Source organism: Piliocolobus tephrosceles, chromosome 19, assembly GCF_002776525.5.
Source record: "Piliocolobus tephrosceles isolate RC106 chromosome 19, ASM277652v3, whole genome shotgun sequence".
NCBI lineage: Eukaryota > Metazoa > Chordata > Mammalia > Primates > Cercopithecidae > Piliocolobus > Piliocolobus tephrosceles.
Window position 1 is genome coordinate 7,165,960 of NC_045452.1, and position 16,219 is coordinate 7,182,178.

A 16,219-nucleotide genomic window follows, 5' to 3' on the forward strand; every position below is an offset into this window, starting at 1 on the left:
ACTGAGCCTCCACGCACGGGCAAGGGACTTTTGCAGAGTTGCACGGTTGGGAGTGCAGAGTCTAGAGGGCGTCCAGCTGCGTCTGACTCCAAATCCAAACCTGGCCTCTCTCTGAATTGTAGGAATCTCCTGGGTGCTCTAAACTCAGCCTGGTTGAATGGAGAGAGAACATTTTGGATTTTATTTTCTTTTACTAAATTATCTGCAGACTTTGATTGACCTTGAGACTTTACCTCAGACAAACCCTGGGCATCTTATGATTTGAATATTTTTATCCACTGATTTTTAAAAATTGAGGTAAAACACAAAGTATATGAAGTATGCTAATTCTGAGTGTACAATTTGATGTTTATATTGTCTCTGTCTTTCTCTCTCTCTCTTTTTTTTTTGAGGCGGAGTCTCGCTCTGTCGCCCAGGCTGGAGTGCAGTGGTGCGATCTCAGCTCACTGCAAGCTCCATCTCCTGGGTTCGCGCCTTTCTCCCACCTCAGCCGCCTGAGTAGCTGGGACTACGGGCGCCTGCCATCACACCAGGCTAATTTTTTGTAGAGACGGGGTTTCACTGTGTTAACCAGGATGGTCTCGATCTTCTGACCTCGTGATCCACCCACCTCGGCCTCCCAGAGTGCTGGGATTACAGGCCACCCCGCCCAGTCTCTCTCTCTCTCTCTCTTTTGCCCAGGCTGGAGTGCAGTGGTGTGATCATGGTTCACTGCAACCTTCATTTCCTAGGCTCAAGCAATCGTCCCGCCTCAGCTTCCCAAGTAGCTGGGACTACAGGCTCATGCCACCATGCCTGGCAGATTTTTAATTTTATTGTAGAAACAGGGTCTCACTCTGTTGCCCAGGCTAGTCAACTCCTCCCACCTCAGCCTCCCAAAGTGCTGGGATTACAGGCATGAACCACCACAGCTGGCTAATGTTAATATTATTATTATTTATTATTATTATTATTTGAGATGGAGTCTCCCTCTGTCGCCCAGGCTGGAGTGCAGTGGCTCGATCTCGGCTCACTGCAAGCTCTGCCTCCCAGGTTCATGCCATTCTCCTGCCTCAGCCTCCCAAGTAGCTGCGACTACAGGCACCAGCTACCACGCCTGGCTAATTTTTTTTTTTTTTTGAGAGGGAGTCTCACTCTGTCCACCAGGGTGGAGTGCAGTGGCACGGTCTCGGCCCGGTTGGTCACGATCTCCTGACCTTGTGATCGCCTGCCTCGGCCTCCCAAAGTGTTGGGATTACAGGCGTGAGCCACCGTACCCGGCCCAATGTTAGTAATTATTAAACACACACCAGCAACTATCCTCCAGATCAAGATACAGAACATTCCTCATTCCATCAAAGGCTCCTTTGAGCCCCCTCCCAGGCAGTCTCCATCGGAGGTACCCATCTCACTCCAGACTCATTGTCCCGACTTCTCTTACCATAGGTTAGTTTCGCCCATTCTTGAGCTTCACATAAACAGAAGCACACAGGATGCAGGCTTTTGTGCCTGGCTTCTCTGACTCAACACTGGGTCTGTGAGATGCCTATATGTGGCTGCGAGTGGCTTGTTCCTTTTCATTGCTGTGTAGCACCCCATCGCTGTGCTCTGGTTATACCACTCTTTGTGGCTCCCTTCTGCTGATAGACGTTTGGGTTATCAGTTGACTTATTCCATTCACTTGACTTATTTCTATTTTCGTGATTCTTTTTTTTTCTGAGACAGTGTCTTGCTCTGTCGCCCAGGCTGGAGTGCGGTGGCGCGATCTCGGCTCACTGCAAGCTCCGCCTCGCAGGTTCACGCCATTCTCCTGCCTCAGCCTCCCGAGTGGCTGGAACTACAGTGCCCGCCACCACACCCGGCTAATTTTTTTTTTTTTTTTTTTTTGAAACGGAGTCTTGCTCTGCCACCCGGGCTGGAGTGCAGTGGCCGGATCTCAGCTCACTGCAAGCTCCGCCTCCCGAGTTTACGCCATTCTCCTGCCTCAGCCTCCCGAGTAGCTGGGACTACAGGCGCCGCTACCTCGCCCGGCTAGTTTTTTGTGTTTTTTAGTAGAGACGAGGTTTCACCATGTTAGCCAGGATGGTCTCGATCTCCTGACCTCGTGATCCGCCCGTCTCGGCCTCCCAAAGTGCTGGGATTACAGGCTTGAGCCACCCCGCCCCGGCCAAATTTTTTTTTTTTTTTGTAGTTTTAGTAGAGACGAAGTTTCGCGGTGTTAGCCAGGATGGTTTCCATCTCCTGACCTCGTGATCCGCCCACCTCGGCCTCTCAAAGTGCTGGGATTACAGGCGTGAGCCACCGCGTTCGGATCTATTTTCATGATTTTGATCCAAAGAGTTCCTTTTGTCAGGGAACTCTGCAGAGGTGTTTGAAGAACAATTGGCTCTCTGGAAGTTTAAGGAACTGCGAATGTTTTCCTGATCTTAATCATTTTTAATCAGAAACATATATATTTATTGATCCATGTCTTCTGTTAAGAAAAAGACATTGGGAGGGGACGAGGAAGAGAAAGGAGCAAATGAGCTTTAGTGGAAGTTTTCTCATTCTTCTCTTCACTCGAACTACCTGGTAGATGATGGAGTCCTTCCGTAATTTAAAGTCAAATGCTCATAGGTGACAGTGGGAGCCATAATAAATGTGTGGGCGCTGTCCTTTTGGAGTCCTTTTTCTGCTACTTTGAGATCTCATAAATAACTGAGTATGTTGGTAAGACGCCTTCCGTCCCTCTGTTTGTTCCAGCTGCAGTTGCTAGGTTGAGCTCCTGGTTGCTAGGGATTTTGTGATCCTGTGGCGGTCCAGAAATATGATGGATCAGTGGAACATGCTTTTGGTATTAACTGAAATGTTTCCCAAGCAAATCTTTTAATGTATGCTTTGACGTCGTCCCAATTGGTTGATGATTCTTGCATGTTGCCCAGTTAGAGGAAGTGGCTTGAGTGGAGGAGACAAGTATCTTGGACTGGGAATCAGTCCAACAGTCTGAAAAGCCTGCTTCTAGTCTTGTATCTGATATTAATTTGCTGTGTGTCCTTGGGCAAGTGTCACTCCGTCTCTGGGCACTGGATGCTACAAAAGTCAAAGACCTGTTGGCTTTAACAGCCTGCAGTTCATCACCCAAGTTCTCTAAGCAGGCCAAGTGCAAATCAGTTTCTCTTTATCAGCTGGTGGATTATTGACAAAAGAATTCCCATTCCCAGCTCACTTCCTTTCTACCCAGCAGGCTTCTGGGCTGAGTCTCCTTGGCCAGATGGTGTGTGTATAGTAGTTTCAGATGAATTTTAATATTCAATCAAACATGATTGGGATCATAGATCTTAAAAAAAATCCTACAACCCATAAACATCTGATCGTGTCATTTTCTGTATCCTTCTGTTAAAATCTTTGGTAGGCCAGGTGCAGTGGCTCACGTCTGTAATCCCAGCACTTTCAGAGGCCACAGTGGGAGGATTGCTTGAGTCCAGGAGTTCAAGACCAGCCTGGGCAACATAGTGAGACCCCCATCTCTAAAAAAATAATAATAAAATACAATCATCTAGGCATGGTAGTGTGCACCTGTAGTCCCAGCCACTTGGGAAGCTGAGGTGGAAGAATCGTTTGAGCCCAGGAGTTTGAGACTGCAGTGGGCTACAATCACACCACTACACTCCAGCCTGGGTCATAGAGCGAGATCCTGTCTAAAACAAACAAAATCAGCAGTTTCCTATTGCTGCACAGGAGACAGAAAACAAGTGCCATTTCCTTTAGTGGGAAAGCTCACGTTGGTGGTGGCTGCAAGAAGCGATGTCCTGAAGGGAATCTGGACTTACTGGCTTGCTGTGGGATCTTGATTGATTAATAATGTCTGTTATGAACTCAGGAATACAGTGGGAGCACATATCAGTATTTGCCAGTCATGACTGGAGTTTAAAGGCCACGCCCTTTAGTGTCATGGTCGAGGTCTTCAAGGGTGGCCCATGCCAGCTTCTCCAGCTTTATCTTCTCCCCATCTCTATCTGACCCACCTCCAAAAATAACTACTTCCAGACCAGGTGTGGTGGCTCATGCCTGTAATCCCAGCACTCTGAGAGGCCGAGGTGGGCACATCACTTGAGGTCAGGAGTTCGAGACTAGGCTGGCCAACATGGTGAAACCCTGTCTCTACTAAAAATATGAAAATTAGCTGGGTGTGGTGGTAGGTGCCTGTAATCCCAGCTACTCAGGAGGCTGAGGTGAGAGAATCGCTTGAGCCCGGGGAGGCGGAGGTTGCAGTGAGCTGAGATCATGCCATTGTACTCCAGCCTGGGCAACAGAGCAAGACTCTGTCTCAAAAATAAACAAAACAAAACAAAAATAACTGCTTCCATGGACCACCTGTTGTCTCCCCAAATCCTCTTTGCTCCTGTGGTTCCCTTTGCCTGTTGGGACTTTGATTGTATTAAATCGGCCAACTCTGCCTATTTATCTTCCAAACTTCTATCACAATTTGATCATCTGCTCTATGCTATTGTCTTTGGCTGTCTTGGGTGGGATTAATTATCCCTTCTCCCTCTGATGTCCCATGGTCCTCTGCATAGACCTATAGCACAGCTTACCCTACAGAGCCTACCTCTAGACCCTACCTGTAGACCCCATATAGCCTACCTATCAACCTGTACCCATAGCCTACCTACCACTTAGCCCTTTTCACACTTAGTTGCTTTTATGTCTCTTTCCAGTTCTACCTTGAGAGGGCCTCAAAGTCAAAGTCTGGGCTTTGCTCATCTTTGCATCTCCAGACCAGAGGCCCGCATAGAACAGAGCTTCCATAAATCTGTAATGCGTGCACACGGGAATGAATAAAAGCCACAGTGCATTTCAAAGTCAGAGAAAAATGATTTGGATAACTTTCCCAGTCGCCTGAGTTCGTCTGTCCATACTCCTCAGCTTAATTGTGGGTAATTTACTGTGGCAATAAAATGACCTCCGCATTCCTCCGAGACGGAGCTCAGCTTCAAGTTGTGAGTCTGTTTTCTCCATCGTGATGGCCTTGTTTTCTTTCTCTCTCCCTTTGCTCCCAGCCTGAAGATAAGCAGAAGGCGGCAGCTGCCTTTGCCCAGCTCCAGGGTGCCATGGAGACGCTGGGCATCTCAGAGAGCGAGCAGCGGGCCATTTGGTGGGTCCTGGCAGCCATCTACCACCTGGGCGCGGCGGGGGCCTGCAAAGGTACGTCCTTCCTGCTGAGCTCACCTGGGAGGCCAGCTGTCTCCTTTGGCAGGCGCCTGACAAGGCCCTTTTCTCGGAGAGGTGGGAACAGGGTCAATCTGTCACCTTCTGTGTCTCTGGGACTGCTCTCGGGGAGGCTGCTGAAACTAGGCGTCGTGAGGAGGACACAGGGCTGGCGTTTCAAGCAAACCTTCTAGACCAGCTGTGTCCACGAGAACTTTCTGCAGTGATGGAGATTACTGCTGTTCAGTGCAGTAACCACCAGCCACAGGCCGCGCTACTGAACACTTGAAATACAATAGTGCGACTGAGGAATTGAATTTTTAATTGTATTGAATTCTACTTAATTTAAATTTAAGCAGTCATAGGTAGGGAGTGGCTACTGTACTGGCAGTATGGTAGAGCAGCTCTAGAATATGGAAGGGAAGGTTGGGTCTGTGCAGTAAAGGTTCTGTGTTTCTTTTTATTTTTTAAATTTTTATGGTTTGATACAGGGTCTTGCTTTGTTGTTTAGGCTGGGCAGTAGTGGTGCGATCATAGCTCACTGCAGTTTCCACCTCCTAGGCTCAAGCAATCCTCCTGCCTCAGCCTCCTGAGTAGCTGGGACTACAGGTGTGCACCACCGTGCCTGGTTAATATTTTTTTTTATTTTTTGTAGAGACAGGGGTCTCACTTTTTTGCCCAGGCTGGTCTCAAACTCCTAGGCTCAAGCAATCTTCCTGCCTTGACCTCCCAAAATGGTGGGATTACAGGCATGAGCCACTGCACCCAGCCAAGGTGCTACGTTTCTAGCTAGATATCTTGGAGATGCCCTGAAACTGATCTTGTATCCTTATCCCATCCTTAAGTGTCTGCTTGCTGATTTTCCCTATTTTGACCTGGTCTTCCAAGTGGTTCCCGCCATCCCCCCAGTCCTTACCCTCTCCCTATCCAATCATTCACCATGTTCCAGAGATAGTCTCTGTGACATCATTTCTGTCCTAGTTTCTCTGTCCTTACTGTTATGACCTTACATGCGGTGTTTACCTTTGTGCGTGTGTGTGTGCTTGGATGGGTGCAGCAGCCTCCTTGCTGATGCCTTCATTCCTCCTTCTACCAATTCTCATCATGACCATCAAGTTCCTTTCTACTACATAGACCCATACTGTCGTTCTCCTGCTTAGAATCCTCCTGAGGCTTTTCCTTGCCTCTAAATCAAATAAAATTCCTTGGCTTGGCATTCAAAGCTCCTCACCTCCCTAACCTGTCTCTTCTGCTCCCTCTTTTGGCAGTATATAAGGTTCTGGGGAGAGAATGAGGATGAAGAGCAAGGGTTTCTGCCTTCATGGGGCCTTTCGTGCCTTGTGTTATGGTTGTGACTTTGTCTGGCTCTTTTCAGTGGCTGGTGGCTTCCTTTGGGTCCAGAACATAGAACTGGAAGTTGCTTATTGAATGAACACCCGTGAGAACTGAGGTCTGTCCTGGGACTGTGCATGGATTCTGGCTGACGTTCTGGGCTGTTACCTTAGGGGGCAGCAAAATCTTCGAGAAGGTGCTGGTGCATCCTTTCCATCCTCCCCACATTCCCAGGCCCTGGGTCCGATTCCTTTGATTCTCATCCATTTGAGCCACATACATTAACCCACTGTTTTGATTTTGGAAATTTCTAGAAGTCATACTGAGTCAGGAGTAAGTAAGATGGAGATTCCACAGTTGATCCAAGCCAAGGACAGACATGCTGGGCTGGGGCAAATATGAAAAAAAAAATGCCACTTGTCTTTCCAAAAATCATCCACGCACATTCGCAATGGCAAAGATATGGAACCAGCCTAAGTGCCCATCAACCAATGAGTGTATAAAGAAAATGTTTTTCTTTATACACACACACACACCATGGAATACTACTCAGCCATAAAAATGAGATGAAATGTCTTTTGCAGCAACTTGGATGGAGCTGGAGGCCATTATTCTAAGAGAAGTAACTTGAGAATGGAAAACCAAATATACGTTCTCACTTACAGGTGGGAGCTAAGCTATGAGGATGCAAAGGCGTAAGAATGATATAATGGACTTTGGGGACTTGGGTCGGGGAGATTAAGAGTGGGTGAGGGATAAAACACTACATATTGGGTACATGTGCACTGCCGGGGGGTTGGGTGTACTAAAATCAGTCACCACTAAAGAACTTAACCAAAAACCACCTGTACCCCCAAAATGATTGAAAAAATAGTCAGCCATGGGCCATGCTCGGCACTTGGCTGTCTGGGCATCAGCACTACTTTGCTCAGGGAACTGTGATGTCTCTCACTCAACTTCCTGGTCACTGAGGCCAACCGGAGTCAGGAGCAGACCCTGAGACAGAGATGTGGAAACGTGTTGTATATTTGGGGGAGGACCCCAGAAGGCTGTGACAGGGGAATGGGAAAATGACACAGGGGAGGGAAGGCAGGAAGTACAAGGTGCATGAAGGAGTGGCTTACCCCTGGGAAACTGAGGCTTGGTCCTGCTGGGGACCCCTGGGAGACTCTGAGGAATATGCCTCCTGGTTGTCCTATTCAAGAGGCAAGGAAGTTGAGATATTTATCCAGAAACTAAGGGAGCCCCCTGGCTTGTTAGCCTGTCACCAGGGAAGTGAAGGAGCTCAGTTTCATTCCTGAGTTTCTCCTCCTGGGGCAAAGTGGGGGCCCCCCACCGATGTGGGCTCAAGGACCTGACCCATCACATCAGTGCATCTGACGATAAGAGAAAGTCACTTTTATAAATATTTTATTAATACTTGATGATGGCAATAATTTCTGCCAGTGCTCCCCCCACCCCACCTTATAAATTATTTTAAGAAGAGCTGCCGTCAGTCTGCCTGGGAGGCCTGCCTGGTGATTTACTTACTTATAGATTCTGCTTTGAAAGATTTCATAATAGGTTGCTCTAAAATCAGCTATTAAGAATTTCAAAGTCGTATATAAATGTCTTTGCTTTGTGTCATAACAGATCATTTTGAAATATATTAAGAATCATTTTCATTAATCAGGTTTCTTTTTTTTTTTTTTCATTAAAATGATACTCCCTCCTCAGCGCGCCTGGCTTCCTAACTAATTCTGAGAGCCCCAATCCTATTTTTAAAAACCAATAATAGTTCCCTCTGGGGAGAATTTGGGCCTTATAACTGGACACAGGGTTTTTGAACTGTTATAGCAATGACAATCACCACTAATATTGGCTTGGTGTTTGACAGTTTCAAAAGCACTTACACCTCTATTATGCCTTTTTATTGCATTAGACATATGTGCTAACTTAATGCCATGGCCAAGAGTCAGGAGTCCTGGTGCAGCCTCTCTGAGCCTCAGTCTCTTCCTCTGTAAAATGGGGCTAATGATGGTACCCACTTTGCAGGCTTCTTGTGAAAACTGAAGGAGTCAATGGCAAAAACTGTGGACCACAGGACTTGGCTCCTGGCAGGGCGTTTCATAAGGGTTTGTTTTCATCCATCTCCATTTTATAGACAAGCAAACAGAGGCTCAGAGAAGGTATGCCACTGATCTGGTATCACACAGCCAGTACCTTCCAGAGTGGGGTTTGGGCCATTCTCATTTTCCTGGGGCCACTGTGCTGAGTGCTTATAGACTCGGTGATGTCACCACCTCCTTAGAACAGCCTGGGAGGGGTGGGGACTGTTATGATGCCCATTTTATAGAGGAAGAAACTGATGCGCAGCAGAGAGTTTCATCCGTATTCCTCAGGACGTACAGCTAAAGCTAGAGATGGGATTTGGACTTAAGTCCGCCTGAGCTCTGAGCCCTGAGACCAGCCTCTGGAACCACACCTCCCACCTCCCAAGCACTCTGTGTTCCTGCCTATGGCAGGCCTACAATTCACCTCAATTCTGAGACTACCCCGAGTTAGCAGAGTTAACACAGACCCTTCAGGTTAGGGGTTCAGTCCCACAAGACTGTCCCCACTTTAGATGCCAGCTGCAAGCACCTGGCCTCCGATACTTCTAACCAAGTGGCTTTTTTACATAGTGAGTTCTCATGACCCCTCTCTCTTGTCTAATAATTCACTAGAATGACTCACAGGATTCAAGAAAACACTTTGCTTACAACCACTGCTGTATTATAAAGGATACAACTCAGGGCTAGGGCGAGGGATAAGGGAGGGGACAGAGACTGCTGTCCTCTCTAGGCATGACAGCCTCCCAGCACTTTGATGTGTTGGAAACTCTCTGAACCCCATCCTTTAGGGGTTTCCATGGAGGTTTCTCTATGCAGGCATGATTGATCCAATTATTGGCAATTAACTCGATCTCCAGCTCTTCTGTCACATCTTAAAAAGAAACCCTATGGCCTTTAGCTATTGCCCTCTAAACCGCCATCCCTAAGCAATGCCTTCCCCCCACCCTAAACAACCACGAATCTACTTTCTGTCTCTGTAGATTTCCTCATTCTGGACATTTGACATGAATGCAGTCATGCAATATGTGCATATGTTTGTTGGTTTGTTGTCTTTTATGACTGGCTGCTTTCTTTTTTCTTTCTTTTTTTTTTGTGTGACGGAGTCTTGCTCTGTCACCCAGGCTGGAGTGCAGTGGCACAATCTCAGCTCACTGCAAGCTCTGCCTCCCAGGCTTACGCCATTCTCCTGCCTCAGCCTCCCGAGTAGCTGGGACTACAGGTGTGTGCATAATGCCTGCCTATTTTTTTAAATATTTTTAGTAGAGGTGGGGTTTCACCCCATCAGCCAGGATGGTCTCGATCTCCTGACCTTGTGATCCGCCCGCCTTGGCCTCCCAAAGTGCTGGGATTACAGATGTGAGCCACTGTGCCCAACTGCTTTCACGTGGTATAGTATTTGCAAGATTCATCCATTTTGTAGTATGGATCAGTACTTTAGTCCTTTTTATGGCTGAATTATATTCCATCCTATGGATATACCACATTTTGTTTACCCATGGACCAGTTTTTTTTTTTCTTTTTCTTTTATTCTTCTTGAGAGCTGGGTCATAGTAACTGCTTAGAAAATTCTAGTTGAATGTATGCCCCAAACCGGCTTGCACAACAGGTAGAATTAGGCCCATTTTGCAAAGGAGAGCCCAGAGGCAGAGCCGTTCTGTGATGGGACAAGTATATATGTGTATGCCAAGAAGACTAGACTTTGCAGTCAGCCACCTCCAGCCCAGTGTCAGCTCTGCCCTTTGATGGATGTGTAATCTTGAATAGATCACTTCCCGTATCTAAGCCTCAGTTTTCTCATCTATAAAATGGGGACAGCTATGATACCTTCTCTATAGGGTGAGGAGTGATGAAACGCAACGATGTCCTTAGGAAGCCATTAGTTCAGGGCTTTGTGGTTCTGGAAATGTGTCTGTTTTGTTTGTCCTGCAGATCCCATGGTAGACATAAACCAGTCCTCTGGGTCTGTGTCCCCAGTCCTCTCTTAAACTTCTAGTCAATTACTCTGACCTTGTTGGGGTTTACACTATTTTTACCTCAACTTACGGTAAGAAACATTTTACCTCTTGACCCAGTGAACATACACACACACACACACACACCACACACACACACACACACACACATTTTATAGAGAATAGAGGGAATCCTCTGTATTTGTGAGTTTGAAAACAAAAGAAAAAGAAAAAGAAAAACAAGCCAACACTGGCACGTAGCTACAACCATGCCCAGAAACTCACCCTGGGATATCCACTTTCTCTGCAGCTACAAATCCCATTTTGGGTTTTGTTTCACTTTTATTTTGATTTTTAACCTTATGCAATCTCTCCACCCAGCCACCAGAGTGGTCCTTTTCACACAAAACCCAGCCCACACCATTCCTCTGTCCCCATGCCTGCCCAGGTTGCTCAGAGACAAGCTAAGGCTGCTACAAAGATCTCCAGGGTTCCAGGGAATAGGGGAGCAATGATTCCCAAGCACTCTCTGTGCTGAGTTACATGCTAGATCACCGGACCTGAGGAAGTATTCAAGATCATGCCTTAAAAGTGAGTCTTTGTCTATTGTTTCTTCAGATGTTGCAGTTGTGGCTCAGAGAGGTGGTGCGATGTGCCCAAGGGCACACAGCCGGGAAGTGATGGAGCTCAAAGCTGCCTGAGCCTAAGGCTCTCAGTCTTTGCACAGGGACCAGGACCCTTTTTAGTTGCTGTCAGCATAAATGAGGGTTTTGTGTGTGTATGTGTGTGTGTGTGAGAGAGAGAGAGCACTCCTGAAGTCTAAGCAATTCTCCTGCGTGTGGAGAGTAGCTTTTGGCACAAGCCGGGTGGGCTCAGGTGGACACCCTCCATATAAACTTCTTGGTTGTCCAGGGCAATTGCACTTTGCTCAACCTGGATGTCAGTGGGTGGCCCTGCTCTGTCTGGCAAGGTCCAGGCAGCAAGAAGGCTCCTAAACCTGCATTAGATGTTGCCTGACAGCCTTGGCAGAGGGCACTGTCAGGACTGTGAGATCGGGTATGGTAGAAGACGATGGGCATCACCCATAGACCACTAATTGTCTGGTTCACCTAGGATGTCCATGCGGCACAGAAGGTGTGGTGGGCTTGCCTGCTGAGGAGGGCAAGGAGATGGGCAAGGAGATGCTTCATCTCTCAGCTCCTCTGATGTCTGGAGGTCAAGTACGGCCTCCCCTCTCCCTCGCTCCTCATGCACAGGTTCTCAGTGTGCCCGCCCTGTGCCCAGCTCTCAGTGGGGATGGAACTGGGCAGCCCCTGTTAAGGCACCTTTCCCATGCCAGCCCCATGCTGCAATGTAGCACATGGCATCCCATTCGCTCCTCTAGATAAACTTAACCACATTCTGCAGATGAGGAAACCGAAGCTCCTCCAGGAGAAACTGCTTGCCCAGGGCACACAGTGAAGCTGTGCCCGAGCTTGGACTGGGACTCAGGTCTGTCTGGCTCCAAGGCCTCCTCCTTCCACTGCATCATGGAAAGAGGATGGTCAAAGGACAAATGGCCCCTGTTTGGGGACTGTCAGGTTGGACCAGGGCAAGATCGCTGTGGATTTATTCTTGGAGCCTCAGCTGGGAGCCCTGGAGCTCTCTCCAGGGATCTTTGTCTCATGATCACATCACCCAGTTGGACCTCATCTCTGTCCTAGAAGCCTGGAATGGCTTCCCAGTCAGGCTCCTGGCTTCCCGTCTTCCCCATCCTTTCTATCCCATCTGTTCTCATGCCACAGCCAGCAGAAACTCCCCAGTTCACACGTTTGGTAGGGTTACTTCAACAGAGCTCCCGATGACGCGGTGTGAGGGCAATTCCAGCTGCTCTGGTCCCTGCGCACCTCTCCCGCCTCAGTTTGCACCCATGATGCTGTGGCTCAGCTGCAGAGGATGTTTTCAGTTTTACTGTCTTGCTCTTCCCTGCAAGAGCTATGGTATGGCGGTCTTGTCCTCTCCTGTTCTCCCTACTTCCCTTTGCCAACGCCTCAGCTCTTGATTCGAAAGTCACTGCCCCTACAAGCCTTCCCTGGCCCTGAACAAGGTCTGGGTTTCCTGCTCTGTATGCTCCAGGCATTCCCTGGCCTCCTTTATTTATTTTTCATTGATTATTGGATTAATGTCTGTCTCCCATGCTGGGCTGTAGCTCTGTGAGTACAGAGGTCTTGTCTGATTCTGCTCATCGTTGCATCCCCACGGCCTAGCACAGGGCCCGGCACATAGTATATGCTCAATAAGTATTTATTGAGCCATGTGTCTTCTTGGCAACTCTTAAAGGAGGGAGAGGTCACCCTGGAATTGAGGTGCAATGAGGGGGTTGGGCACTTAATCACGTTGGCAGTTGAAGGAGAGGGGCCAGGCAGGAGGACAGACAAAAGCACTGAACGACAACCACTCTGCTCCTGTGGGCATCCCCTCTTGCTCTGACTCTAGGACACCTCCCATCACAGGACAGGTGGCTCCTGGGCTTAGTCAGTTTATTACAGATTTATCTCGAGAGGCTGGGCACAGCTGACCTTTGGATCTTAAAAACCTGCTTCCATGGTGGCAATGAGACTGCATCCCTCCCTCTGTCTACATAGTATCCACACCTCCTTTCTGTCTCTCTGGCTTGCCATCACTGATGGGTTCCTGGGGAAGGCAGCAGGAGGGGGCTCTGAGGGCCAGCACCACATGGCAGGCAGAAAACACCTGGTGATTTGATAGTGGTTGATTTGCTGCTCACCAAAGCTCATGGCTCAAGCCATCACTCCAGGTCCATTAGACAACAATTCTTCCAAGCTCATGCTTCTCTCCTTTGGCAAAAAGTGGCCTGTGGAACGATTAGCTGGTGCTTGTGTATTTCATATGGCAGTCAATGGATGCTTTCTGGAGCTAAACTTGGTAAAGAGAGAGTAGGAAGGAGGGGAGAGCTGGTGTCCCAGAATTGAACAGAGCAGCATTCAAGTCCAGGCTTGCTGATCACCTGGCAGTGTGATTCACCCTGTGTCAGAGACTTTTCATCTCATTGGACCTCAGTTTTCTTGTCTGTAAAATGATAATAACCTCACCTACCTTCTACAATCATTGTACAGTCAGATAATAAATGTTTAATACTTGACATATAGGAAGTATTCAGTAAGCAGTAACTCTTTTCTTTGCAAAGCATTTTGGCTGTCAGTTCTTTCTGTTGGCATTAAAGCCTGCCTCTGAGATGGGCTTGGTGAGGGTTGTTAAACCCATTAGTGAGTGAAGAACTTGCACCTCTCAGAGGTGTGGCTCCGCATCTAAAGGCATGAAATGAAACTTCTGTGTTAGAGAGCAGGTTCAGAACCAGAATCCAGTTCTAGACTCTCAGCTCAGTGCTCTTTCCGCAGCTTAGCAGAGGGCCCAAGAGGCCAAGGGCAGTGTAGGGCAGTGGTTAGAGCACAGTCTAGTGTGACACAGACCTGGGCTCAGATTGAAGTAAGAATTCCAGCACTGGCTGGCTTTGTGGCTGTTCTGTTACAGTGCTGCCGAAGGAATCCACCCCAAAGCCCATGGCTTAAACAATCACTTTATTATTTCCCAAGGCTTCTGTGTATCTGCACTTTGGAAGGGCTCAGCTGGGAGGTTTTGGCTTGGGGTCTCTTATATGGCTGCAGTCAACTGGTGGCTGATGAAGCATAGGAAGGCTGGAGTAGCCTATATCCCAGGCTTCATGTGGTCTCAGGTCTCTCCCCGTGGGCTGGTTGGGCTTCCTTATGGCATGATGGCTTCAGGGCTCCAAATGCAAGTTTCCAGGAAGCAAGATGGAAGGTGCATCACCTTTTCTGAGCTGCAACATTTCTGCCATGTTCTGTAGGTAAAAATCATGTCACAATTTCAAGGATGAGCAAAACCAAATTCCACCCCTAGACGAGGGAGCAGTGAGATTCTAGGGCGTGTAGGATGGGAGCTATTGGTGTGGCCATATCTTGCCATAGTGACCTTGAGCAAGTAACTTAAGCTTTCTGAGACTTAGTTTTCTGAGTCTCACAGGTCTGTTTTGCAGATTAACTGAGATGCTGTTTGCCAAGGGCTTTGGGGTACAGTGCCAGGCATATAAGTAAGAGTTAGGTTTTAAAAATCATAATGTTGTAAAGTTTTCATAGCCAATGCATCCCGGCTCCCTACTGAGGTGGAGGTAGAATGACTCCTGAGCCTTTTGCTCTCTGTTTTATTACCAGTGCCCCCGACCATTCTGTGAGACCCCCAAAAGACCTTCTTCCTAGAGAAGAGTAAATCAAGGATGAACTCTGTGTCCTCTTTGCAGCAAGATGTGATTTATCTGTCTTGGGGCCTCTTTTTCTGTATGAGATTAAAATCAGACACAATCCTCTTCCCAGCAGTGACCTCTGTTAAAATCCTTTCCAAATTTTCCCTGTTCTCCATGTCAGCCCCAGGGCTGGGGATCACTTTGCATAAATTCTCACTTTTAATTCTCACAGCAACCCTGACAGGTAAGGAAAGAATCACCATTTTTGTGGTCCAGGATGCTGAGTCTCAGGATCTTGCAGTCTTTGTCAAAGTCAAACAAGGTCTGGTTTTCCATCCAGCATGTGATGGGGCCAAGGTCAGAACTCAGTACCTGTCTGCCTCCAAAGTTCTTGCTCTTCTGCACTACAAGGCCACCCAGCTGGCTGAGCTGGTGGGTACATTCTGGGTGCTAGGATCTCCACCCTCTCTCCTGAGAGTGCCTTCTCAGCTCCATCTAATCTCCATCCAGTCCTCAATTTGGAAGGTTGTCTCTGTAAGCAGAATTGAGGAGAACTCAGACTTGGGGCTAAAGGCATGGGTTTTGGGACCAGGCTGACCAGTGTTCAATCCTTTTCTCCTGCATGGTCCAGGTGACTCCTTTGACCTCTGAGACTCAATGTCCTCATCTGTAAAGTGGGGATAATCAGAGTGCCTGCCACCTAAGGTTCTTGTGAGGCTGACATTATTGAACTTGAGTATTTAAAGCTCTGTCATTGCTATCATTGGCATTATTGTTATTAATGAAAAATCGGTCCTGGACCCAGGAGAGTTTTCCTCAGCAACGTTTAGGAGAGGCTGACCTGGGCTGGTTTTTGTTTTTGTTTTTAAGACAAAATCTTGCTCTGTCACCCAGGCTGGAGTTCAGTGGTGTGATCTTGGCTTTCTGCAACCTCTGCCTCCTGGGTTCAAGCAATTCTCTGCCTCAGCCTCCTGAGTACCTGGGATTACAGGCGCCCGCCACCACACCCAGCTAATTTTTGTATTTTTAGTAGAGATGGGGTTTCACCATGTTGGCCAGTCTGGTCTTGAACTCCTGATCTCATGATCCACCTCCCTCAGGCCCCATAGTGCTGGGATTACAGGCGTGAGCCACTGCGCCCAGCCTGGGCTGGTCTTTAACCTTCTCCTATCCCTGTGGTCCTGTAGCTGTAAGAGTTGAAGTGCGTCTCCCTGGAGAGTCAGACTATTGGTCACCCTGCCTCCTGTCCCTCACCACTTGACAGAAATGACAGTAATGTTCGGAACTCGAAATGGCAACAAGGATGAGTGATGCTCGTCTTGATGGGGGCTTTGCTTGGTTTCCTTTTTCTCTGAAGGCTGATGGGTTATTTAATTTATTTGTCTCTAAATTTGCCAGTCTACTTGCTGCTGACCCAT

General features: G+C 48.0%; 1 protein-coding gene across 1 annotated transcript in view; it reads left to right on the forward strand.

Moving 5' to 3' along the window:
- The window catches only part of MYO18B (myosin XVIIIB), a 298,450-nt gene that overhangs the window by 50,663 nt on the left and 231,568 nt on the right, over positions 1–16,219 (forward strand). Inside the window, exon 12 of the mRNA XM_026447974.1 lies at positions 5,019–5,163. Coding sequence (XP_026303759.1) covers positions 5,019–5,163 — 145 coding nt within the window. The remainder of the gene's footprint in view (positions 1–5,018; positions 5,164–16,219) is intronic.